The sequence below is a fragment of the Acipenser ruthenus genome, chromosome 33 (assembly GCF_902713425.1).
Source record: "Acipenser ruthenus chromosome 33, fAciRut3.2 maternal haplotype, whole genome shotgun sequence".
NCBI lineage: Eukaryota > Metazoa > Chordata > Actinopteri > Acipenseriformes > Acipenseridae > Acipenser > Acipenser ruthenus.
In genome coordinates, this window is record NC_081221.1 from 3017916 (window position 1) to 3040605 (window position 22690).

Below are 22690 nucleotides of genomic sequence, written 5' to 3' on the forward strand. Positions count from 1 at the left end.
TTAAAACATTACATTTCTACATCAGTGCACCAAATCTGCTTACTTATGTTGAGACACTGTTGGAAGTTTTGGGTAAGTATATTTAGATTTCCCAACCCATCAGGCACATAATTGTCTTTTTTTCTGAATGCTATAGTTTAGCTGGAGGGAAATGTTTTGGAATAAGTATGTGCATTTAGTACAATATTTATTGGAATTGAATTAACAATTTTCTGACACACTGCTAAATAATCTCAGACAAATACAGATGTCTTATTTTCAAATGTGTCCAAATGTGATGGGTCTGTTCAGTGAGTGAGTGACTAATGTACATTTTAAAACAATAAAAAACACATTTAACAAACACATTTCCGCCTTTTTGTGTTATTTAACTTGGCAGCAATAAATGTTCTACAACTCTAACTTCAGGATATAATGACTCAAGTGTTCCCATAAAGTATCTGCATAAGTTCAGCCAGCTCGTGCTTCACTTCGTTTACCTTCAGAGAAATCCAGTTTACCATAATTTACTAATGGCTACAATTGAAAATTCAATTCCAAGTGAAGTTCACAGGTGTACTATATTTTTACATATTCTTCAGTATAATTTGTGAAATTTAAAATGCATTCTTTAAAAGATTTCACTTTTTCTTGACAAGGCACATGAAGCTATGGGAAATGCTCAGACAATTATTGTCGCTTTTAGTTAACATAAGTGGGAGCCTGTGACCGATATCAGCTCACGTTAAAACTTTAACCCAAAAAACTTTACTGGAACGAACAGATTACGGACAAACAGAATTCAACCTTCATTACAGGTTTGCATTATGCTTTCTTGTAGCTTGTTAAAACGTTTTTGTCAGTCAAAGAGGACAGCATGCTTCTAGCAGTTAGTGTTATTGCAGTTAGTGCCTTCATACTTAATTACCTGGGACCAGGTAAGACATAAGCAATAATCAATTGCAATCTATTCAAAATAAGCAACAGCAAAAAGTTTCAAAATACTAGTGTTATGACTTATTCTTATAACCTGTGATAAATCTTGCAAATACTTCACGTAAAAATTCAGTGCAATAATTTAAAGAGACAATTATGTAAAAGATCATGATTATTCTTTTTTGCAGGTAGTCAAGGAGTTAAGATGTATACTGGAATTAACGGAGAGAGCATCTTAGACTACTCACATTATATAAAAACAAATTATGGGAAATGGAACACCTTTAAAATCCCTCTAAAATAGAACAAACTGTTTCAACCTGATGAGATGCATAAAGTGAGTGAACAAACTGCCTGCACTACATTGTTGAAATGTCAAGGATTTATTTATTTATTTATTTCTTAAAGTGGGCTACACAAATATGAATTAGAATCAAATTGAATGAAATGTATTATCTGCTCTGTGATCAGTTTGTGGTACAGTGAATTCCATTTATGCATGCAATGGAGCTGGACATTCTTTTTAACTTATAGCATCTGCCTTATTACTCTTAGTCAAGTCAGTTAAATGTTTTTTTTTGTTTTGCTGAAAATGTACAGGTAGTGAAATACCTACCTAAATGTAGCGCTGTAATATAAAATAGATTATAAAATAGAGTACGATGTATATGAAAAAAACAATAAAGTCTTCTTATTTTCTGTTGACATCAGATTATTTATTTGGTAAACGAGTTAAATGTAGAAAATATGTGATTTAAAAGCGCACAGCCTACACTTAAAGGGCAATGCATGGGTGTGTGTATCAGGTCTTGTCTCTGATATGTGCGTCTAAATCTTTATATTCATACACTGGAAAGAAAAGGCACAACAACAGTTGTTTTGAAAACTGGGATTTTTAATTTCAAAATATAAGTGTGAATCATTATATTCCATTGAACATGTTTAATCAAAACCTGCACACAACATATGATTCACAATGTAAAACTCTTAAGGAGAAGAACTGTGTAGCTCAGGTGTCTCTACGTGGGGAGCTGTTTCCATGGGTCAAGACCTGCATTTGATTCTCGGAGCTGTGATCGTCTTCATCAGATATTGTTCCTGTGAAGTGAACAGCATTCTCTTAAAGCTGTAGATTTCTAGTTAACTTGGTATTAAAAGGCTACTTCATACTTCATATTTATTACTGTTTAATATCCTATTATGTGTGTTCCCTTATAAAAGTTTGCCATGGTATTTTTGCACTGTATTTTTTTCTTTTCCCATGATTATACTATGCATTTACCATAGCTTGCCCTGGTTGCCATGGGTTATTTTTTTAATATGCTTTACCATACCTCTCTGTGCTTTACCATACTTTCACTGTGATTTACTACACTGCTTTGCTTTTACAATGGGAAACTTTTGTAAGAGTATGATTATCTGCCATGCTTAGAAAAAAATACATTTGAAAAGACTCCTTGAGGCTGACTGTGGGGATGTGAGGCAGGGAAGTCTATTAATGTGGGGCTGTGCACTGAAGTCAGTAGTTGAAGCATTGTGCCTGTGCAACACTGATAGGCTTTCCCGTCTTTTTTTAGGAGCACTTTACTTTTAAATAGTTAGTGAGAATGGCAAGCCATAATGATCCCTTTAAATTATCTTTAAAAAGTTATTTGACAAACAGATATAAACACACTGGTGGAAACATTATTTTGAAACTGAAGGTAAATGGTGTAGCCACTGTACTGCTGAAGGATTGGGTGGTAAATGTCAGAAATAATGATAGAAACTTTGAACTAGTTAATCCACCTACTTTCACTTTCTCCTGATCGCTGCAGCGGGCGGGGTCTTGCAAGCTAGGGTAGTGTAAAATAAATCAACAACATGGCAATTCTTTGACTCATGGGATTCAAGCAGGCATCAATGCAGCATGATCAAAATTCAAAAATGAATCCACCATACTGTACTATAGTTTTGAATTATCTTGTATAATTGCTGTTATAGGTGTAGGATTGTAAAGACTAAACCATCAGACAAATTAATAGTGTGTAGAGACATAAAAAGGATTTTAGAATGTCAATTATACTTTGTACACTGATTCTTTGTTTAGTGTACTACAGTGGCCCCTAGTGGTCATTATGCAGAATCACTGTGCAATTGTAGTTATGGCTAACTTTATTAAAAGATTTGTTAAAAAAAAAAAAAATGGTGGGCTTACCCTGTAGTTAATGTAGCGGCTGTGGGAGAGTCTTAGCAGCTCAGCAAACCTCTGCTCGTACAGGTGCAACAGCAGGACCAGGTACATGCCACTGTGTGACAGATCCTCCTGATTCTGAGTGGAACATAAAAACTGCAGTCACACCAAGCTGCTGGGACACCGCCATACAGATTACTCCCGTAATGTTAATTATTTTTGGTTTCCATACTTGAACTTTCCATCATGTTCTATCACATTTCAGTGCGTCTAAACTAACTGAACTCTCGTCTCAGCCATGCTGTAGATTAACCTGATCAGCAGGCGACCCTAAATCCCTGCAAGAAAAGCAACCCTACCAGGGCCTCGCGGTGCTTCTGATAACACTCCTCTACATTGAAGCCGTCCAGATCCAGCTTCAGGCTCTCCTTACACAGCTCACAGGTCCTGACGACAGACAGCTCTGCTCCTGGTTGAGAGACAGCGCAAGGTTACAATTCCCTCCAGCTACTTTTGCACGGTAATCTCATTAACATGACACTTAAAAGCCATTTGTAGTGGCCGATGTCTACAGTAACCGTACTATTGTGCGGTTGCATGAATTTGCAATACTATTGTAAACATGGATCTTAATTGTATGTGAAAAGTTAGTGTGAAAGGATAGCGTCACAGCCAAGGCTGATGAATGGCAAGAAACAGACCCAGAGTCGGAAAGCTGCAGTTTAAACGCGTATGTGCACTTTAAATAAACAAACACAACAAAACACTAAAACAAACAAACAGAGGCACGGTGGCCAAAATAAAAGGTTTAAACAAAAGAACACTAAACACACCCTGATGTCAGGCTTTGCAGATGCCTTCACAGACCGATTAAGAAATGGGATGGGATGGGGATAGGATGGGGATGGGATTGGGATTGGGATTGGGATTGGGATTGGGATTGGGATTGGGATGGGACACACTCACCTACACACCACTCCCAAACAAAGGATTTCCTCTCCTTAAATACCATGTGACTGGAGCCTAATTAACCATTAATCATTCAATTAAGGCTCCAGCCACATTCTCACTTGTATTACGACAGGAAGGATTTTAACCCCCTCCCTGCCAACCCTATATTCCCAACACACAATCACACTTTACATTTAGGGCTTTCGTCCTGCCACAGTTAGTTACAGAGCTAAAGAAATAAATACTAGAGTCTTTCTTACCCGCCTTGATTTTAGCTTGTACCCACTGTTTCAGACAGTCCTGATGAATGTACTGTATGCTGCCAGTGCATTGACACGGCTCTAGCAGGGGATTGGTCAGTGTGCCCACTCCAGACTGGCAGATCCTGCACAGATCCCCTTCATCTTCATCAGAGTCCTCCTCCAGCAAGCTAAACAGACAAAACACAGGAGATGCTTACTGTAGGATTTCAGGTCACTGGCATTGTTTGGATTTGAAAAGTTTATACAATGGAGATATATGTCAGAAGATCTTTAGGGTGGGTCTAACATGGTACTAATGGTAAGCAGGTGAATAGAGGCGTCCAAAGTTGTCAAAATGGGATGGTATTTCAAGGGCAGCTGTGTGGAATAGTGGTTAGGGCTCTGGACTCTTGATCAGAGGGTCGTGGGTTCAATCCCAGGTGGGGGACACTGCTGCTGTACCCTTAAGCAAGGTACTTTACCTAGATTGCTCAAGTAAAAACCGAACTGTATAAATGGGTAATTGTATGTAAAAATAATGTAACAAAAAAAAGTAATGTAATTGTATGTAAAAATAATGTGATATCTGGATAAGGGCGTCTGCTAAGAAATAAATACCAGACTTTAGTGTATCTCTGTCAGATATTATTTTATTATATTTAGTACTATGGTTGTGTTGCATATAATTCGGATAAGACATTAAAATATATATATATATATATATATATATATATATATATATATATATATATATATATATATATATATATATTACACACACATAAATAAATATAAATAAACTTGATGGTCTTACCTCTCTTTTATTTTCCGAAGTTTCTCTGGATCTGCTGCTGGTCTGCTGGGGTCTCCTCCTGCCTGAGATGCTGAACCTTGACTCATTGATCCAGCCTGTCCCCTAAGCTCAGATAAAGCCAATAAGGCTAGAGGCAGGTGATCTCTCAATGTGCTGGGTGCTGTGAAACTAGGCAGAACCGGGACTGGGTTAACAGCGACTAATGAGGGAGCGCTTGGCTCTGATGCTGTCTCAATTCCTTCATTAGCTTGCACTGTTTCCCTTGAAAGCCTACTTCTGTTCAGCGGTTGTCTGATAACCCGTTCAGGGTTGCTGATGATTGCCAACGATTCATTGCTTTCTGCCCACCTGGCATAGGTGGAATTTTCCATTCCCATTGGAGACAGCAGACTTGTTAAAGAGGTAAATCTTGGGTCCAGACTTGGTAACTGTAGTGACGGCTCTAGCGAGTTTGAGAGCAGGTTGCTGTTTCTCTGGTTTCTGTCGGCATTTGGTCTTGCATTAGAAGTAAAGCTTGTGGCTATAGTACCACTTTGTCTTATAGGTGGTATAAAGTCCTGATGGTCCTCATTGGACATTCTGGACAAATTGTCAGAAGGGATCTCTCGGCATTGCCTCATGGCACTGTTACTGAGTCGATTGCCCAAAGCGCGGTTAACAATCGAACTCCCAAATTCTTCATTGTCTTGAACACGATTGCCTACAGCGGTGGTAAAGAAACTTGCCCTCCGAGGGGCTACACTTGAATTAGAATTCCCACTGTTAGTAATTAAGCAGTATTCCGAATCTGAAGATCGATCCTGGGTGTTGGACGTGTTAGATCTGGTGGACAAGTGGCTGATCGCCAGGTCCTCATTCTCTGTGTCAAAAGAAAGGGTGTCCACAGGTTCAAAATTGCTTTGTGGGCCAGTGGAAGTGGAATCCACGACAGTGCTCCTCCCTAAGGAACCATTTGATCCTTGTGGCAATCCAGCAGTGGAGCTCTGTGAAGAACTGTGCAGATCATCAGACTCGTCTAAAAGGTCATTTCTATCATCCTCATCACTGCTGTCTTGTTCCTCATCAACACGGCTGTCTAAAGTTCTAAGAAAGTCTTCACCTCTGAACCTTAATGGACCCTCCACAGGCTGATGCTCATTAAGAGGACAGGGAATATGGGACTTGGGGGATGACAGCTTACCTGCTTCTGTGGAACGAGAGGATGCTAACATTTGTAAGTTGTTGGATTTTCTGTTTAAATGCCTTGCTGGTGCTTCGTGCTCTGAGCTTACATTTACACTCTGCTTGTCTTGATGGCCTTTTCTTTTGAGCCTTCCTCCTGGACGTAACCCAGGAGAAGCTCCATCAGTGAACTTCGGCATGGATTTCTGGGTCAACATATGGGACGTTTCTGAATATGAATAAGAGAATTTGTGTGTTTTTTTCACTGTTCCTTGACGTTTCTGAGGTGCAGAGTTCTCAGTACCTGAAAATTAAAATGAATTAATTTTAAAACCCTGTATCCCTATTCAGTTTATAAACCTAAATGTTTTCTTAAATAATAACTGTGTCTTGTTTACTTTGCCACATCTTTATACAGCTGACTTTTTTTTCCTATTTATTTTAATTTGAAATGCTTTTGTGTGGATGCAAAAGGATTTATTACATCTCTGCCGTACGGGGGCAGGAATGGTTCAGACATATGACCTTGATTTCGGTGTTCTTTGGGGGGTTTTCTGCACTGTTGGGTAAAATAATAGACCTTTTCTTCCTTGTATAAGGTTCTGTGAATAAATAAAAAAAGCTCACTTAGTTTTCCAGTGGGATGACAGGAAGGATTTTTTCTTTCCTGTTTCTTTGAAGTGCCTGCCAGCTTCTGTCTCTTGATTTCTGCTTTGTTGGCTATAGCAGGGAGATGGGACACAGATCCTTTGTTCACTGAATGTCCTTCACTGGCACTGGCAGGGTCACCAGATGAAGCAGCTAGCTGCAGACAGGAGGACTGCAAGTGTTACAGGCTATCTGTCATCTTTACTAAGATCGTGTACTTATTCCAAAAAAAACGGGGTGAGCAAAATAATTTAAGACAGTGAAATTCTGCAGATACAGCCTTTGGGCACCAGAAAGTAAACACCTTTTTTTATTATTTTTTTATTTATTTTTTTTATCAAGGGAATCATTAACACGTTGCATATGTTCTACCCATATATGAAATGCTCAGCAAGGCGTGTAAAGGCGCATTTACCTTCTTGGTAGCGTCTGTTGCCCAGGGTCTCTCGTGGTTCTGAGCCGTGTGTTTTGCCGATTTTGTTGATGCGAATCTCTGTTGTTTAGCTCGGCTCTCGCGTTTCAACTCGGCTTGAGCTCTAGCGAGTTCTTGCTTGCGCAGGCGCAGCTATGTCACAGAACAACACATCGTATAGCCTTACAGAACCTCGTGTTATTTATTGCCGTTTTTTAAAAAAAAATAAAATTATATATATGTTTTTTTTTGTTTGTTTTTGTTTCCCCATATATTGCTATGGTACATGCCACAGTCGTGTTTTCAAAGTTTCCAAAACATCACTGCAAATGCTATTAACATCGAATATCATTCCTATGTCTGCAAGCACACGTTTTTGGTACAATACCTGATACTCTATATCCATTTTTCGACGGACATCGCTCATAAAGGCCGCATCCGTGATGACCCCACGTCTCCGCCTGGCCTCAAACATGGTGAGGGTAACTGTTATTCAAAATACAATTTAAAAAAAAATGTACTGAAGAATAGAAAGTTATGTTATACATGATAGAAGAGTTCGCAAATATGCTGAAATAATTCAGAGTTGCCAGAGGATTGTCTCCTATAGCAGAGTTTTGCCAGTCAACTCGCAAAATCTATTAAAAACCTAATTATGTAAACATGCTTCGTAGTGATTGTGTGGTATTACACTATTACCAACACCAGTACATTTACTAACACAAGCTTCCATAGCATTACTACACATTCATTTAATGTCAGTGTTACAAGTCAATCAATTCGCGTTACAAGTCAAAGCACAGTAACCCTAACTGCAGCATAACTGTACTTTCATTTACTTGCTAAAAGGATTAAACAGCATTTACCGGCCGACTTTAATTAATTTTGATACAACTAAGGCATCACATAAAGTAACTAATGTACTTGTAAACTCTCTTTTTTAATCAATTTAGCGTAAGTATAATGCAAATTTCGGTTACTTCTATCTGACATCTTGTCTTAGTAAATGATTCGATCTTTTCCCTTGTCTTTTGTATGTCATATCATGTTGCGAAACATCCAGTGAAAATTGTACCCGGGTTGATTGATTACGAATTTTCTTTTTAAATCTCTCTAAAACTTATAAAAATAATAAAACGTGGTTGATATTTTTGGATCACTGTGAAAATATATACATTTTACTTTTTGAAGAATATATCCACCTGCCCCCACCCCCCCTTTTTTATCTCAGTTAGCTGTTATAGAACTCGACCCGTTTTTTGTTTTTTTTTTTCCTTTATTCCATCCACCACCTCCCAGACCCCTTACTTTATACAGGTGAGCTGTGTTATTGACATCTGTTTTTGCTGTTGCCAAGTCGCAGAGTGAGACCCTGTCTTGAAAAGCGTCTTTTCGTCTCCATGGAGACCGCGCGTTTCCGTGTTCCGTCGCCATGGGAGATGAGAGTGCCCGAGGAGGTGAACGCGCGCTCTCATCAGTTGCTGTTTTTTTTTTTTTTTTTTTTTTTTTTTTTAATAACCTATAATAGCGATACTTTCCCGTTTTAAAGGAGACTACATTGAGATCAAGTTTTATGGTTTATAAAGGTTTATAGACCCAAATAATAAGACACACTTTTGTAAAACAAGATATACATTGGTTAGACCCTCTCCCACTGTCCAGACACTTAAGCATGGAATCAATAGAGATCTACCTTCATATAACACACCCTGGCCCATGTTTTTGAGGTCAAGACAGTCTGTTTTGACTGCACGTTGTCTTCTATCTATCGATCTATATTTCTTTCTGATGTGCTTTCAGTATTCCAGCAGTCGAGCAAGCGGATTTCAATGAAATAGCCTTCAGATGCACTTGTAATTCCACCTGCTGGCACAGGGCGGAGCTCTGCTCATTTTCTGCCTTCAGTAGGTGTTCTTGTTCTGTCTTCTGCAGCAAAAACACGTGGTGAAGCGCAGTGAGCATGCTTAGCTCCTGCCCTTATTTCTCATTTCCATCACTTCCGTCCAATCTCCCCTCTCTTATTTATAGTGGCTGCTGAGTTATTGGAAATTCTAATTAAAAAACTCCCCCAGTACACATGGGCTGAATGTTTTGGGTAAAACATTCATTATCAGCCAGTTTGCAGATGACACAGCAAATTTTCTTAAGAACAACACACTGTCCGCTGTTGTTGATAAAATTAATGTGTTCTTTAAGGTTTCAGGTTTGTGTCTTTTAACTTTAAACAAATGTGAACTTATGCCTATTCATAAATGGGAGATAGACAACATAGATCTACATTTAAAAATGAAATGAAGCACCTAGGAAATTCCGTTGCTAAAAAAAAATAAATAGAGAGTTGTTGAATATCAACAATAGACTGAAAAAAAACTAAGCTAGCACTCAGCTTTTGCTTACAGAGAGATTTATCAATCTTTGGGACATATTCTCTTATCAAAAACAGAAGGGTTAACCAGACTGATATACCCATTTCAGTCGCATGTTTCCCCCAAAAATATTAAGCACATAAAACTTAACAGTTATATGGCTTAATTAACAAACCCCATTATATAAGAAAGTCTTGTAAAAGATTATTCAGATGGCCGGGTCAAAGCCACTGACTTTTAATCCTTGATCAGGACCTTTAAGCTAATGGCTAAGGGCCCGGATGTACAATTCTACAGTATGTGGTTTCATATTCCAAATCATTTATTCAGAGAACTGGGAGGTTTGGAGTTCTTGCTTAAATGTGGCTCTGATGTTTCAAGACTTCCCATACAATTATCAGACTCTTACAAACAGACATTGCTGTATTGAAAATGGGTCTTTTAACACCTCACAACTCAATGCTATGGAATAACAGAGTGATCAAAACAAACAAGAACTCAGTGTTTAAAAATGAATGGCTTGATAAAAAAAAAAGTTATATTTGTCAGAGATGTACTGGATGCTCAGGGTTTATATCTATTTTATAATGATTTTCAAACTCTTAATTACTTACAAACCATGTAATACAATTATCAAAGCCATACCAAATGCTTTAGTACGCCTCATTAGAGGTTCTAAATAATAAATGTAATAAAAAATGGCTATGTGATGTTCTAAATATGGCCATATTTAATTAATTCAAATCAAAGTACAAGCATGACATCACAGATCAATTAAGGCTTAGAAAATCAAGAACCATCTATTTAACCTGTCCAATTCCACCACAAGCTAAAGGAACTCGCTTTAAAATCATTAGCTCTGTATATCCATCCAGTGAACTTCTTCATAAAAGATTTCGTTTGAAAATAACGCTTGTGTCTTTTGTCGATCTAATATTGAATCTTTAGAACTCTTATTCTATGCCTGCCCGCATACTAAATAGTTTTGCAATGGAATTCATACTTGGTTGTCTATAAAAATTTCAGAACTACCAGATTTGATGTCTGATGGCATTACATGGTATTTTAATACAACCTGTAATAGTGATGTTCTATTTATTGTAAATCTTATTATTTTGTTAGCGACATTTTGTATTAAAAAATGTAAAGGCTTGAAGCCTTCTGTCATAGCCTTTACTCATGAAATAAAACTTGATGTAAAATCTCTAAAAATGGTCAATTCTAAACCAGCATGTAAATCCCATGATTTGATAACCCAATACCTCCTTATCTAATGAGTTAAAGAGTTTACAATTTCTTCATGTCATTCATCTCCCTAACATGTTGAGAATGCAATCTGAATGTAATGTATCAGCCCCTGGTAATGTCTATTGTATCTCCTGTTCTTTGTTCTCATGTTCCTCGTTTGTATTGTAATTTGTGCATCGATAAAAATAAATAACTGGGGGAAAAAAAAAGTTCCATCGCTTCCATATAGTAACCATGGCAACCAGGCAATAACCTGTCACCAGTGAATTTCGTTTATGGCTCACTTACCAAATAAGCATGCCCACGCTACAGGGGTCTTCTCTGTGTTTCCCTAGCAAACGGTTGCTAAGCTGCTACCGTTGCCATGAAAGTGCTGTATAGTATACGATATTTGTTTCAAATAGCTCTCACCATTTGTAATCAGGTAGCGCATTATGTATACCGTATATTGCCACTGAAAATGTTTGGCTGCATTGGAAATAATGGAAATAAATAATTTACAGACATAAAAGTTGATGCAATTTGTGTCCTCTCTTGTTTGTATGCTTACCAACCCTTCAGTTATAGCATTTGCCCTTGCACTTTTTCAGATACCCTTTGTTTCATGGTTTTGCTCCATTCCCCAAAGACTCAGGCTTTGAAGCATAATCTGGGAATTGATGTCTGTGTTTTTTTCTGGTCAGCTTTTGGGTGAATAGGATGTCACCTAATGGATGTCACCAAAAAGCAATTACTCATCATCGTAGATTCTGGGGATTTGTGCAGAAGAGATACAAAAAGCAGAATAGATCCCTCCCCCTTAAAAACCAAGATTCAATTATTATTTTTTTTTGGGGTCCAAACAAATGATCAAAGGCTGATGGCATGATGTATCGCCCCTTGGCACGCAGTCATGTGAATTCCATCTGCTGCGTGTTTCTTGTCTTCAGAGATTTAAGGCAGGCTTCCCCGGCTCATGTCTGTTTGATATCTGATCTTTTTTTAATTAAAAGTGTTTTCCAGTTTTCTAGTTTGGATTTATCCTCCATCTCAAATATTATAGGATCTAAAGGAAAAGGAGCATGAAATTAACTTTGCATTGTTGGTTTATTTTTTGTCTTTTTTAATATTAACATCATTTTCCCTTTTTTTTGATGCCTTCATAAATATGAATATATTTTTGATAGTACAGTTTTCTTACCAATGGCATCAACATTATCAATATAACTGTGATACCATTGATATGTTGGAATATAAAATGAAAATGTCTGTCCTTGCAGTACCATTGCCTCTTAGAACAGAGCCCTCAGGCAATCAGGAGACATTGCATTGCCATTGAAGATGATCTGATAAGGTAAAGCACAAAACCCTTGAAAATGTGTGGCCCACAAACCTGTATTATTAACATGTTTATAGTGCTGGCACTTCTAAAGCATGATGTTCCAAATCTGACCTACAGTAGGATGTAGCTCTCCACCTGTTTTGTGCTCTTACCAAAACAATAGAGTAAAAACACTTTTTTGGTAGAGACAACCAACTGTTTTTTTTTTTGTTTTGTTTTGTTTGTCATGTTTTTCAAACGCCGAAGATAAATATTTTGCAATACCATTATTTTTTCATGCCAAGCATATTCTGTTCTGCTTCTACAATTAAAATAAATAAATATATAAATAAATAAATGCTATTCAAAATAAATGTGCCCACTCTACCGGTAATGTATATTTTCACAGCTGGCTTATCAGTTTCCTATGACCGATCTGAGGTGTGGCTAGTTAATAACTCTGTATAATTTAGAGGCTTTTATAAATATGTTGTGCCCTTTGGTGTGGTTTTCAATAGTGGTGCTGAGGGAGTCATTAAAGGCAATGAGAACAACTGAACTGGGAAGGGTGGAGCGGATCCATGTCCAGTGAAGCACTGATGCAAATGTGTGTCACTTTACAGTCTAGGCCAGAAGTGCTAATGTTTTACATCTGGGAGCCATGTCAACCCTATGGGACCTTGCATTCTCCATCAGAATCTAGTTTCACACAGTGAGATTTTTAATTTAAATAAGCAAGGAATGGGGGGGGGGGGGTGTTGGGGGGTAGCCTGGTTATTTATTATCTAAATTGGAGTTTTGCAAGCCCAAAGACGCTTCTCCTTTGAAAGAATTTCAAGGGATCATTTATTGTCCGCAAAGTAGACAAGACGGCTCCTCTCAAAACACAGGAACTCCTTTTGTCTTTTTTTTTTTTTTGCTGGCAATTGAATTTGGGCTCAGCAAACTATCCATTTTAAACTCAATTTGGGATTTGAATCCCCACTAAACACAAGCTCCTTTAGAAACTTTGAGGGATGCAGTTTGAATTCTGGTGTCAGACACAATGAATCAATCTTAAAAAAAATACCAAAACAAATACCCATTTTAAATGTTGAGCAGAAAATATGCTGATATGTAATCCATAGGTTGCAATTCCCTTTGCATATACAAAATGTGCATTATACTGTAGCATGACCAAATTCATTATCCGAATGCACTGACAGCATTTTTTATCAACAGTCTGATTATCTGAGCTGGATTCCCTTGCTGTTTGTATATCCATCCAAGTCAGAATGTGTGATGGCGAGGGAATGTGATGAACATGAAAAGATTGTTTGATCCATCCCGTCAACAAGAGACATTCCTTTATAAATCTCCAGCAAATTAGCAGGGTCCAAACACATCTGCTGCAAAGCAACACAAAAATTCTGTTTCCAACCACATCTTCCATCTCACTGGGCCTGACCTTTCTTCAATCTTTATGCATGTTAGGGAGTATTCTACCAGATCACCCTCAATTCACTTCTACTAGTGACTGATATTGGAAAGTAACTTTACCAGACTGTGCTTTACAATGCTTCCCTATACTTTACCAGACCTCTCTGTGCTTTACAATGCTTCCCTATGCTTTACCATACCTCTCTGTGCTTTACAGTGCTTCCCTATGCTTTACCAGACCTCTCTGTGCTTTACAATGCTTCCCTATGCTTTACCAGACCTCTCTGTGCTTTACAATGCTTCCCTATGCTTTACCAGACCTCTCTGTGCTTTACAGTGCTTCCCTATGCTTTACCAGACCTCTCTGTGCTTTACAATGCTTCCCTATGCTTTACCAGACCTCTCTGTGCTTTACAATGCTTCCATATGCTTTACCAGACCTCTCTGTGCTTTACAATGCTTCCCTATACTTTACCAGACCTCTCTGTGCTTTACAATGCTTCCCTATGCTTTACCATACCTCTCTGTGCTTTAAAATGCTTCCCTATGCTTTACCATACCTCTCTGTGCTTTACAATGCTTCCCTATGCTTTACCATACCTCTCTCTGCTTTACAGTGCTTCCCTATGCTTTACCAGACCTCTCTGTGCTTTACAATGCTTCCATATGCTTTACCATACCTCTCTGTGCTTTACAATGCTTCCCTATGCTTTACCATACCTCTCTGTGCTTTACAGTGCTTCCCTATGCTTTACCAGACCTCTCTGTGCTTTACAATGCTTCCCTATGCTTTACCAGACCTCTCTGTGCTTTACAATGCTTCCCTATGCTTTACCAGACCTCTCTGTGCTTTACAATGCCTACCTGTGCTTAATTACACTTTGCTATTGGAAACGGTTATAAGGCTAGCTTTTTTGGGGTTTCTTTGTACTGACTTGAAGAAGAAACCATGAAAAGGCTGCTTCCTGTAGATTTTCTACGGGTCATGGTCATTTAGTTCATTCTACAGACAATTCAAACATCTTAGGTGACAGTAGTTCATATGTCCTACACTGTCTAACGTTTCTTGCGTCTAAAAAGCACACCAGCGTTCGCTTCGGCTACTGTACCTCCTGTTGAATAATTACAAAGGTATGCAAACCCGTCCCTCTTTCTTTCATGAATAATGCAGTGCTGCTGGTCCTGGTTGTAAGTGTGGCGCTGAGACTCGCCGCGCTGTGCTGAGTCCGTAATGTGTTGGAGTGTGTTGTTGTTATGAATCCATTCGGAAAGCAGTTGTGTGTTTGGACTGTAGTGTCAATGAGAGACTAGCGAGAGAGGCTTGTACGATCCTCGTGTTCGTTCTGAACTGTATTATTCGGTTTTGTGCTATTTTTCCCAGTACCCGGGAGATACATTTGCTAGAGGGACTAGGGACTGGTAGTGGAGTCGGGAGGTGCTTTTAAAAAAAAAATATATATTTCGGGGAATAAAAACCTCGAGCCTTCTAAGTACGCCGCTCCTAGTCCACAACAAACGAGCACTGGTGGAAGCAATAAGCATAAGGTAGGTAATTAATAATTCAAAAAGTCACAAAGCGGTTTTCTTTTATGGAAATGCAATGCTGGAAAATGAACTTCCTGGATATATATATATATATTTTCGCCAGACAATGCAAACACATATGATTAAAATAAACACATAAACACACACACATATATATATATATATATATATATATATATATATATATATATATATATATGTCATAAGGTGGTAAACAGTGTAAATGTGAATACATTTCAAACATGCGTCGACAAGCATAATGTAATAATATTTGTATTATTTTGAACATTGTTATTAATATTATTTAAGCATGTAGGTGCCGGATTGCAGTGCCGGTAGCATTACATTCTGTAGTACACTCCCATGGATAAGATAAGAATGAATGAACACAATCATCACTGCATTGTTTTGTTGTTTTGCAAAATCCCTAGGCAATGGAAATAGGGCGGGGGAGGAGATGATGTTTATTTTAAAACAATGTGTTTATTAAGCATGCTTTTTTTATGACAAGTAGTATTAAAACACAATAATAATACTTGCTTGGTGGTAGGGTCGTAGTTGGGAGGGAATAAATTTAAGCGATATCTTCAAATGCTACCGGTATTACAATGACCATTGCTATGTCAGTATTTTAAAGGGGCTAATGAATATACTAGATAAAGTAAAGCCAGCTATTTAAATGTAATGCATAGTCTATTTCCAGGTGAGGTTAAGAATCGGGGAGGAGTATTTTGGAAAAAGGTAGTCTGTGTGAAAAGGTAACGCGTTTTTTTTTATTTATTTATTCTGTTACACATGCTTTTTTTTCTTAAATAAACAATCGCATGTTCTTCATTGCATGTCGTAATCGTTTCAGGAGTGACCAAAAATAAGGGGATATTATGTTAATGGTTATAAATAAATAAATAAACAACGAAGAATGAAATGGTAGATACTGGTGTCAAACACAAAGACAGACTAAGAGGGATTAAATGAAGACCAGCGTGTAGATGAACGCCCCATTCCTTGACTAATAATAATGCAAGGTTGCAATAGCAAATAAAATAATATAATTAGGTGTGTCAGTTTGCTACAGCCGAGTTCTCGGGTAACAGAATAGAATGAGAACACGGAATGCACAAATGAGCGCTGTGCTCAGTGAAATGCCAGCAGATTGGTTTGGGGAATTGGAGACCAAATAAAAAAGGGGGGGAGAGAGGGGGGTTTGGGGGGGGGGGGGGTCCTAACCATAATCTAATCGCGTTTTGCAATATTGTTTTTGATTGGGTAATTAGATTCTGCCATGTACAGCATTTTTGTGTTCATAAACAGCCGCTCAGCTGCCCATGTGTTTATTTATGTATTTTTATTTTTGGATTCTCTGTGGTTGTTTTATAAGAACAGGGCTTATCGGTAGAGTTTTTGAGATAGATACTGGTATTAATATGTAATTCAGTATGTTTGAACAGTTTATTTTGTATTATGTCAAAAAATGTTGGACTAGTGTGTTGTGTTATATTTAAATAATGGATATAGTGCGGTTTTAATTGGTCATATTGGTCTTTTATACCTATAAACACACCACATACATATTTTAGTTGCTCTGTCATGCATATAGTGCTTACTGATTGTGTTTCCTTGCTAATTGCATAGACAATTTCTAGACAATACATCTTGGAGAAAGACAAGACCATTCATATACTGCAGTTATCAGAAATACATTACCGATATGCATTTAGCCAGGTATGCTTTATGATGCTTTATTTATGTGGGTAGGGTTGTATAGCTTATATTTATTGATTGATTGGTTTTCTTAACTTGGATTTCAGTGAAGATATGCAGCATCTCTTTTCCAAAGTGTGTTCCAGGAACACAGAGCAATGTGTCTCCAGGTCTGGGATGGAAATAAGACTCCCTTTGCTTTGCGCTTTGACCCATTCCTCGTTTCACTATGAGTTTAATAAGACACATCTGAGCTTGTTGCCTGCGTATACAATGGGGCTCATCAAACATATTCAGACCTGCACTGCTGTGTGTAATAGGAGGCTTATTTCCATCCCTGTGGTGGTTATGCAAATTATATACATTAATGAAGGTGTGTTCAGGGCTATGAAGAAGCCAATTATTGTGCACAGAGAAAAAGGGACGGTCTGTTTTTGCTGCAGTGTGTACCAGAGAAGAGGGAGAACGAGCAAGCTTGATTTAGAGTGCTGCTGGGGTGGGACTTCTTAATGAATACATTGTTAAATAATGTACAGGATGTCCATATATCAGTGCTTTTCTTTCAGATCGCTTCAGGAAACGCCAGTCGATCAACCGGCTTAGGAAATCTGTCTTACTGGCAGGTTTATCTGAGCCAGGGAAAGAGGCGTAAAGCAGGCTTAGTGGAGAACGTGTGTTTTACATTTCAAGAAACTGTGCTCGTTCTTTGAGAGGTTCTGGATCTGTGCTATTCAAGAATACTGAATTACTGGGGGGGTTCCACTAAAAGATACAGACTCACCTGCCGATCAGGCTGTAACTATTAGACCCCTGTCATCTTTTTGTGCATCTACTGTATACCAATATTTACCCTGATTTGTTTCCCCACCATTTCAGGTGGCCAATCACCCATGCCATAAATATCATTCGGACACATTTTTGATACTTGCTTCCTCTGTAAAAGCCTCGCCCTTCTTTTAATTCTGCTTCTGCCCACTGTATTTGATTTCTTTGTTTCCGGGCGGAGAATGCTGTGAATTGCACTGGGATTTCATTGTCAATCCTGCCAATCGCAGATACATTTCCTGCAAAACACACCAATGTGAGAATTTCTGTGGTCCTGGAGGGAATAGATACAGCCGATTTTAAAGTCTGTGAAGGGCTGTTTATCAGATCATGGGAGCAAAACCGTTGTTGACACTTGGGTATTGTGTGGGTGGACTGTGCTGGTTAGGCTACCCTTATGGGATACTGTGAAACATCAAACCGAGGTCTTATCTTGCCGCTAGGTGTTAAAAACAGAGGAAGGAGGTTTCCTCCACACCTGCGTTGCTTCCTAAAGGCTGTTGCCCACATGTGTGGTTACAGTATGGAGCCCAGATGAAAAGGCAGGACCGTGTGGGAGTTGATGGAATGCAGTAGCCAAACACACCAGGTCAACAGCAAAGGTGCTGCCTGCCAACCTATTTTTTTTATTGCCGTCGTAAACACTGCCCGCCTGTTTTCTCTAAACCTGCGTTCCGCAATTATCTGTGTGTCTGTTAATTAGAAATCCTGTAAGTTTAGGGGTCTTCCTACAGACAGCACTGGATTCTTACTACAAAATCTACAGTTAGAAATCTCAGATGTGGTTATGTTTTTGCAGTAATTAAACCATCTGTGAAAAGGATGGCTACTTAGCAGGTTTGATTTTGTAAGGGAGCATGTTAGCGCTGTGGTATGCATGATGTGCAATAGCACATTAATGGGTGTTTGAAGACGCAGCCAGCCTAAATTCAGGGACCAGCCTCGGATTTGCTCAGGGACTAAAGGTTTGGGAAGCTCCAGCCCATAGTCACTGAATCGTATTGAGTGGTTCTGTTCCTCTCCCTGTGGCAGTGTCTGCAGCTCCACAGCAACTCTTTGTTCTTCTTCCAGCAGTTTGCAGAGCCTAACCCTCCATGTCTTTGACACATCATTAAAAGCAGATCGATAGCTTGTAGCATAGGGTCCCATACGGCTTTACTCAGTTTGATAGACCACTCTTCTTTTTCTATTTTATTTTCATACTTTACCCTTATGTTGTGTACATGGGTGACTTGACCTACAGAAGGCTTTGTGACAAAGCGTAACAAAACTCTGATAAGCTGATTCACGATGCTGTATATGAACAGAAATATCAACACAAGCATTAGAATGTTGAAAAAGATATGTACAGCACATCTGTGATTTGTTGCAAAGCCTACCTGGTCAGTAACACCTTTTCAGCGTGACATCAGATGAAGTTGATGTATTTAAATACATTCTTTTATGCTGACTGGGTTACTTCATTCAGTTTAATCAGGTTAAATGTGTGTCGAACCAGTAAAACTTGTTTTAAAAAAAAAAAAAAAAAAATCCAGCCTGTGTGGCTTTTGAACTTTTCCCTGGTTCACAATGTTCCGCTGGTGTTTAGCAATGCTGTGTAACTTTATTTTTGAAAAAACAAAAACGAAAAGGTGTAATTAAAGAGTGCTGTGTACTGTAATCAAAGAGGTGCAGCCAGATGGTAATGCTTTTATATGTCATTCCAGGACAAAAGTGAAAGGGGTGGAGGGAAAGCAACTGTAATATGTACAGGTATTTTAAAATCCAACAGTCTTGCATCAATTTTAAAATAATTCCTTGGTGTTTGTACAAGTGCATTCTTCCACAGTTTATCCTCATGTGTAGAGTAGAATGCAAACCTGGTAAGTTTACATTCTGCAATGGTTCCTTTGTAAATATAACACATCACATCTGGAGCATGCTTGAGCAGTATGAGGTGACGTGTTACCGTTTAAGCTGAGGAAGCAAAATAGAAATGTGAAAAGGGAACAGGCTCTTATAAGGCCCTTGGTAAATATGAAAACAAAAAAAAGAAAGTCTGGGATACAAATCAGTCACAGGGTAGTAAACTCTAATATACTGAAAAATGCACCCTCGATATTTTTGTATGTTTAATTCATCATTGCCCTGTATCTGTCATGCTGTGCATTGTAAATCAGGTGTTCATTCGTCTATGTACAGTTTATATATGCATTTCAACCTTTTCCAAGCCATAAAATATTCCATCTCTGGTAGAAAAAGTACTATACGGAGTTTGGCTACATTATATAAATGACGTTCCAAGACTTGCCCTTTAAAATAGTATTATATAGACTGTAGCTATTACACAATCCATAGAGTGGTAGTCGTTTGTTATTGCTCAAGGTGGCAGGCTGCGGCAGTGCCCTTCAGCGCTGTAAAGTCCTCTCGTCATCGTGTTCCATATGGAATACTGCGTTACACTGTTGTAGATGCGGTTACTTTCCTGCAGTTCAGTAACCTCGTTCCTCCATTATAACGGCTTCATTAGCCCACAGGGCTGAAAACACAGAGTTTAGTACACATCTCTCCAAGAGCATTTCCCAGCACTGGAATACACCAATTTATACATTTCTTTATTTCTTAATTTTTTAAATAAATGACATTTTTCTTAATATTCTGTTTCAATGCACATATTTGAATAACTTTGGTTGATGTAGTAAGAGTGATGCACTGAGAGTTACTCATTTATGCAATATTGGATATAGAAGCACTCACGATCAACCCTCAAGTAATGTCTGTTAGAACTGCGGTCTTAACCAACATGAGTGAAACTTGCAACAGAGAGCTGCACCTTTTATACATTACAGAACAGGAGATGCAATTACAAATACATCAGCGAAGAATAGGCCATTTACATAAAAGCTTGTGCTAGAAACAGTACTGGATATCTTTTCAATATTTTGTCCTATCACTTTATACCCCCCATAATGTAGCTGTGTGAACTACACAACCAGATTGAGCCTCAGCAATTGCTGGAATGACCGATGGCGTCAGCTTCAGCCACCCCTGGGCACTGCTGGGCTTGTTCTGATAAACTTTGTGACCTCTTTCTGGTGCTTGTTCTGCCGATGATGAGGGCATCCATTTCCTCTCCAGCTGGGAGAGACTGTGCAGCTTCCTCTGTTGCCATGGCGATCTGGCTTTATTTTGGCAGGATCGATGGATCTCCAAGGGCAGGACCACGAAGTGAAAGCCAGTGAGTCAATACCTGGAATCAGTTCTCTGTTGTTCCCACAATGGCTTGACATATATCGCCTATCTATAGAGAATTCTTCTTTTTAAAAGCAGAATTTTATAATAAAGTCTTTAAACTAAGGTCTGCTCTGTTTCTTTTAACGGTGACAGAAATTGCATTCAAATCCGTGGCATATTTACTGTGCTTCTTTCACCTGACACCAGTAGTGCATTCCAGTCCATATCTTTTGTCCTAACCTGCCCTTAAATATATACACAAACATGCTGTATACTGCAGGGTTATTGTTTTGTTGCCTTATGTAATATGTGCAGAATGAAAAGAGCTCCAGAGATGAGTGGTGCCTTATGTGAACTAGAACGCATTGTGGACAGGATTCAACTCTAGGTTGCAGATTTAGACACCCTGCCCTCCAACCCAGTCCCTTTGTTACAGGCTGAGCAATTTAGTGTATTGTAAAGGCTATATCCTGTACCAATTCCAGTCAAGGGTTTTGCTCCAACTGCAATATATACACTGTATATACTGTATAATATTATTGTGCACAAAATAATAACTGCAGACTATGCAAACGTGTAAGAGGCAGGGATTGCGCAGTAACACACTACAGATGGGAAATGCTGAAAATTCACAGCTGGGTTGCACAAAACTATGGACTGGAATTATGGCCTGGTGGGAGATTTTGGCCAGACATGCTGCTCCGATCCGAAATCTTCCTCTTTTTGAACGAGTTTATGGGCAAGCTTTAATTACTCAATCAAAAATGGATTTTTGATTGCAAGGGAAAACATATTTTACTTGGACCACACATGAATAAACGTTTTTTTTTAGTTATTTTTTTTAGTTTGCTTGTGTTTGTAAGACAGGGCAAAGTGGTTTGTAGTGTGCAGGTGTAGATGTGATGCAGTGGTCTGACAATAACACACAGACAGAGTTCAAGGTGCAAACAGTTATTTTTTTTTTCTTTTTCATGGTTTTGCACTGTTCAATAAACTACACACTGCAACGTGTAGTTTACACAGCGAAATAATACTGGGTTTCAGTCCCGAAACAGTAAGAAACAAAGGCAATGTCCAGGCATGGCTCCTTTTGTGGTGCTCCCATGCTGGTGGTGAATACACAGTGATTAGTGACTGGTGCAGTAGTTGTAATCCAGGTTTTAATGCTGGCTTGACAGCGACAGCTCCCTGGTGTTTAGCCGTCTAATAATTACAAATAAACAGTTATAAACACAAACAAAATACAGCACTCTCGGTTATCTTATCACCGTACTCCTTGTTCAGGTTCGTCCGTAACCATAACAAAGGAACAAATTGCTTGGCCACATCCCCTGAAATACCCTCAGTCACGCCTCCTTCGGTGTCTAATCCAATCACGTATATCCCCCAATCCATGACTGACACATCGCCTACCGCATTAAGGCGATGACTTCTGGTATTGTCAACCATGCTAGATTATAGGTAGCAACGATGCTTGCCATCTAGTGGGAGTTGTGGGTAGTGCATTTCACACTTGTGTACAACGATGTTTTAAAGGGTTAACAGAGACACAAGTGTGAACAGGGCCCTGCAGTTAACACCCAACATGTCCCTTAATAGCAAATAGCAGCCCATTCCCTGCCAAATGTCCAGTATGTGTTTTGCAGTAGCTACCCTCTAGAGCATTGCATTAGTAATGCTTCCTTATATTAAGCCACAGCGTTAGCAGAGAGACTGCACAGTAAGGACTGCAGCTTGTCATTAGCCAACCTTCCCCA

At 38.7% G+C, this 22690-nt stretch overlaps 2 protein-coding genes across 11 annotated transcripts in view; one reads left to right on the forward strand and one right to left on the reverse strand.

The window, feature by feature from the left end:
- Positions 1-1807: 1807 nt before the first annotated feature.
- LOC117433380 (probable E3 ubiquitin-protein ligase MARCHF10) lies at positions 1808-8713 on the reverse strand. Of its 3 annotated transcripts, XM_059006751.1 has the most exons (10): positions 8625-8713; positions 7705-7802; positions 7320-7469; positions 6884-7061; positions 5096-6560; positions 4300-4469; positions 3448-3557; positions 3113-3226; positions 2708-2750; positions 1808-2013 (listed from the first exon to the last, which is right to left on the reverse strand). In XM_059006751.1, exons 2-10 carry the CDS (start codon positions 7789-7791, stop codon positions 1925-1927), a joined length of 2406 nt encoding a protein of 801 aa, XP_058862734.1. In that variant the 5' UTR covers positions 7792-7802; positions 8625-8713; the 3' UTR covers positions 1808-1924. The 3 variants fall into 3 exon arrangements, with proteins under 3 accessions (XP_058862734.1, XP_058862733.1, XP_058862735.1); XM_059006750.1 differs by lacking the exon at positions 8625-8713 and having other exon boundaries at positions 7705-8506; XM_059006752.1 differs by lacking the exons at positions 7320-7469; positions 8625-8713 and having other exon boundaries at positions 7705-8506.
- Positions 8714-14658: 5945 nt separating this feature from the next.
- The window catches only part of LOC117433285 (protein TANC2-like), a 222268-nt gene continuing 214236 nt past the window's right edge, over positions 14659-22690 (forward strand). For 6 of the 8 annotated variants that reach the window (XM_034055416.3, XM_059006724.1, XM_059006725.1 and 3 more), the window contains exon 1: positions 14822-15194. The gene's annotated coding sequence lies outside the window, so the exon portion shown is untranslated. Of the gene's footprint in view, positions 14781-14821; positions 15195-15897; positions 15953-22690 lie in introns of those variants that run through there. The other 2 variants (XM_059006722.1, XM_059006723.1) reach the window with 2 other exon arrangements.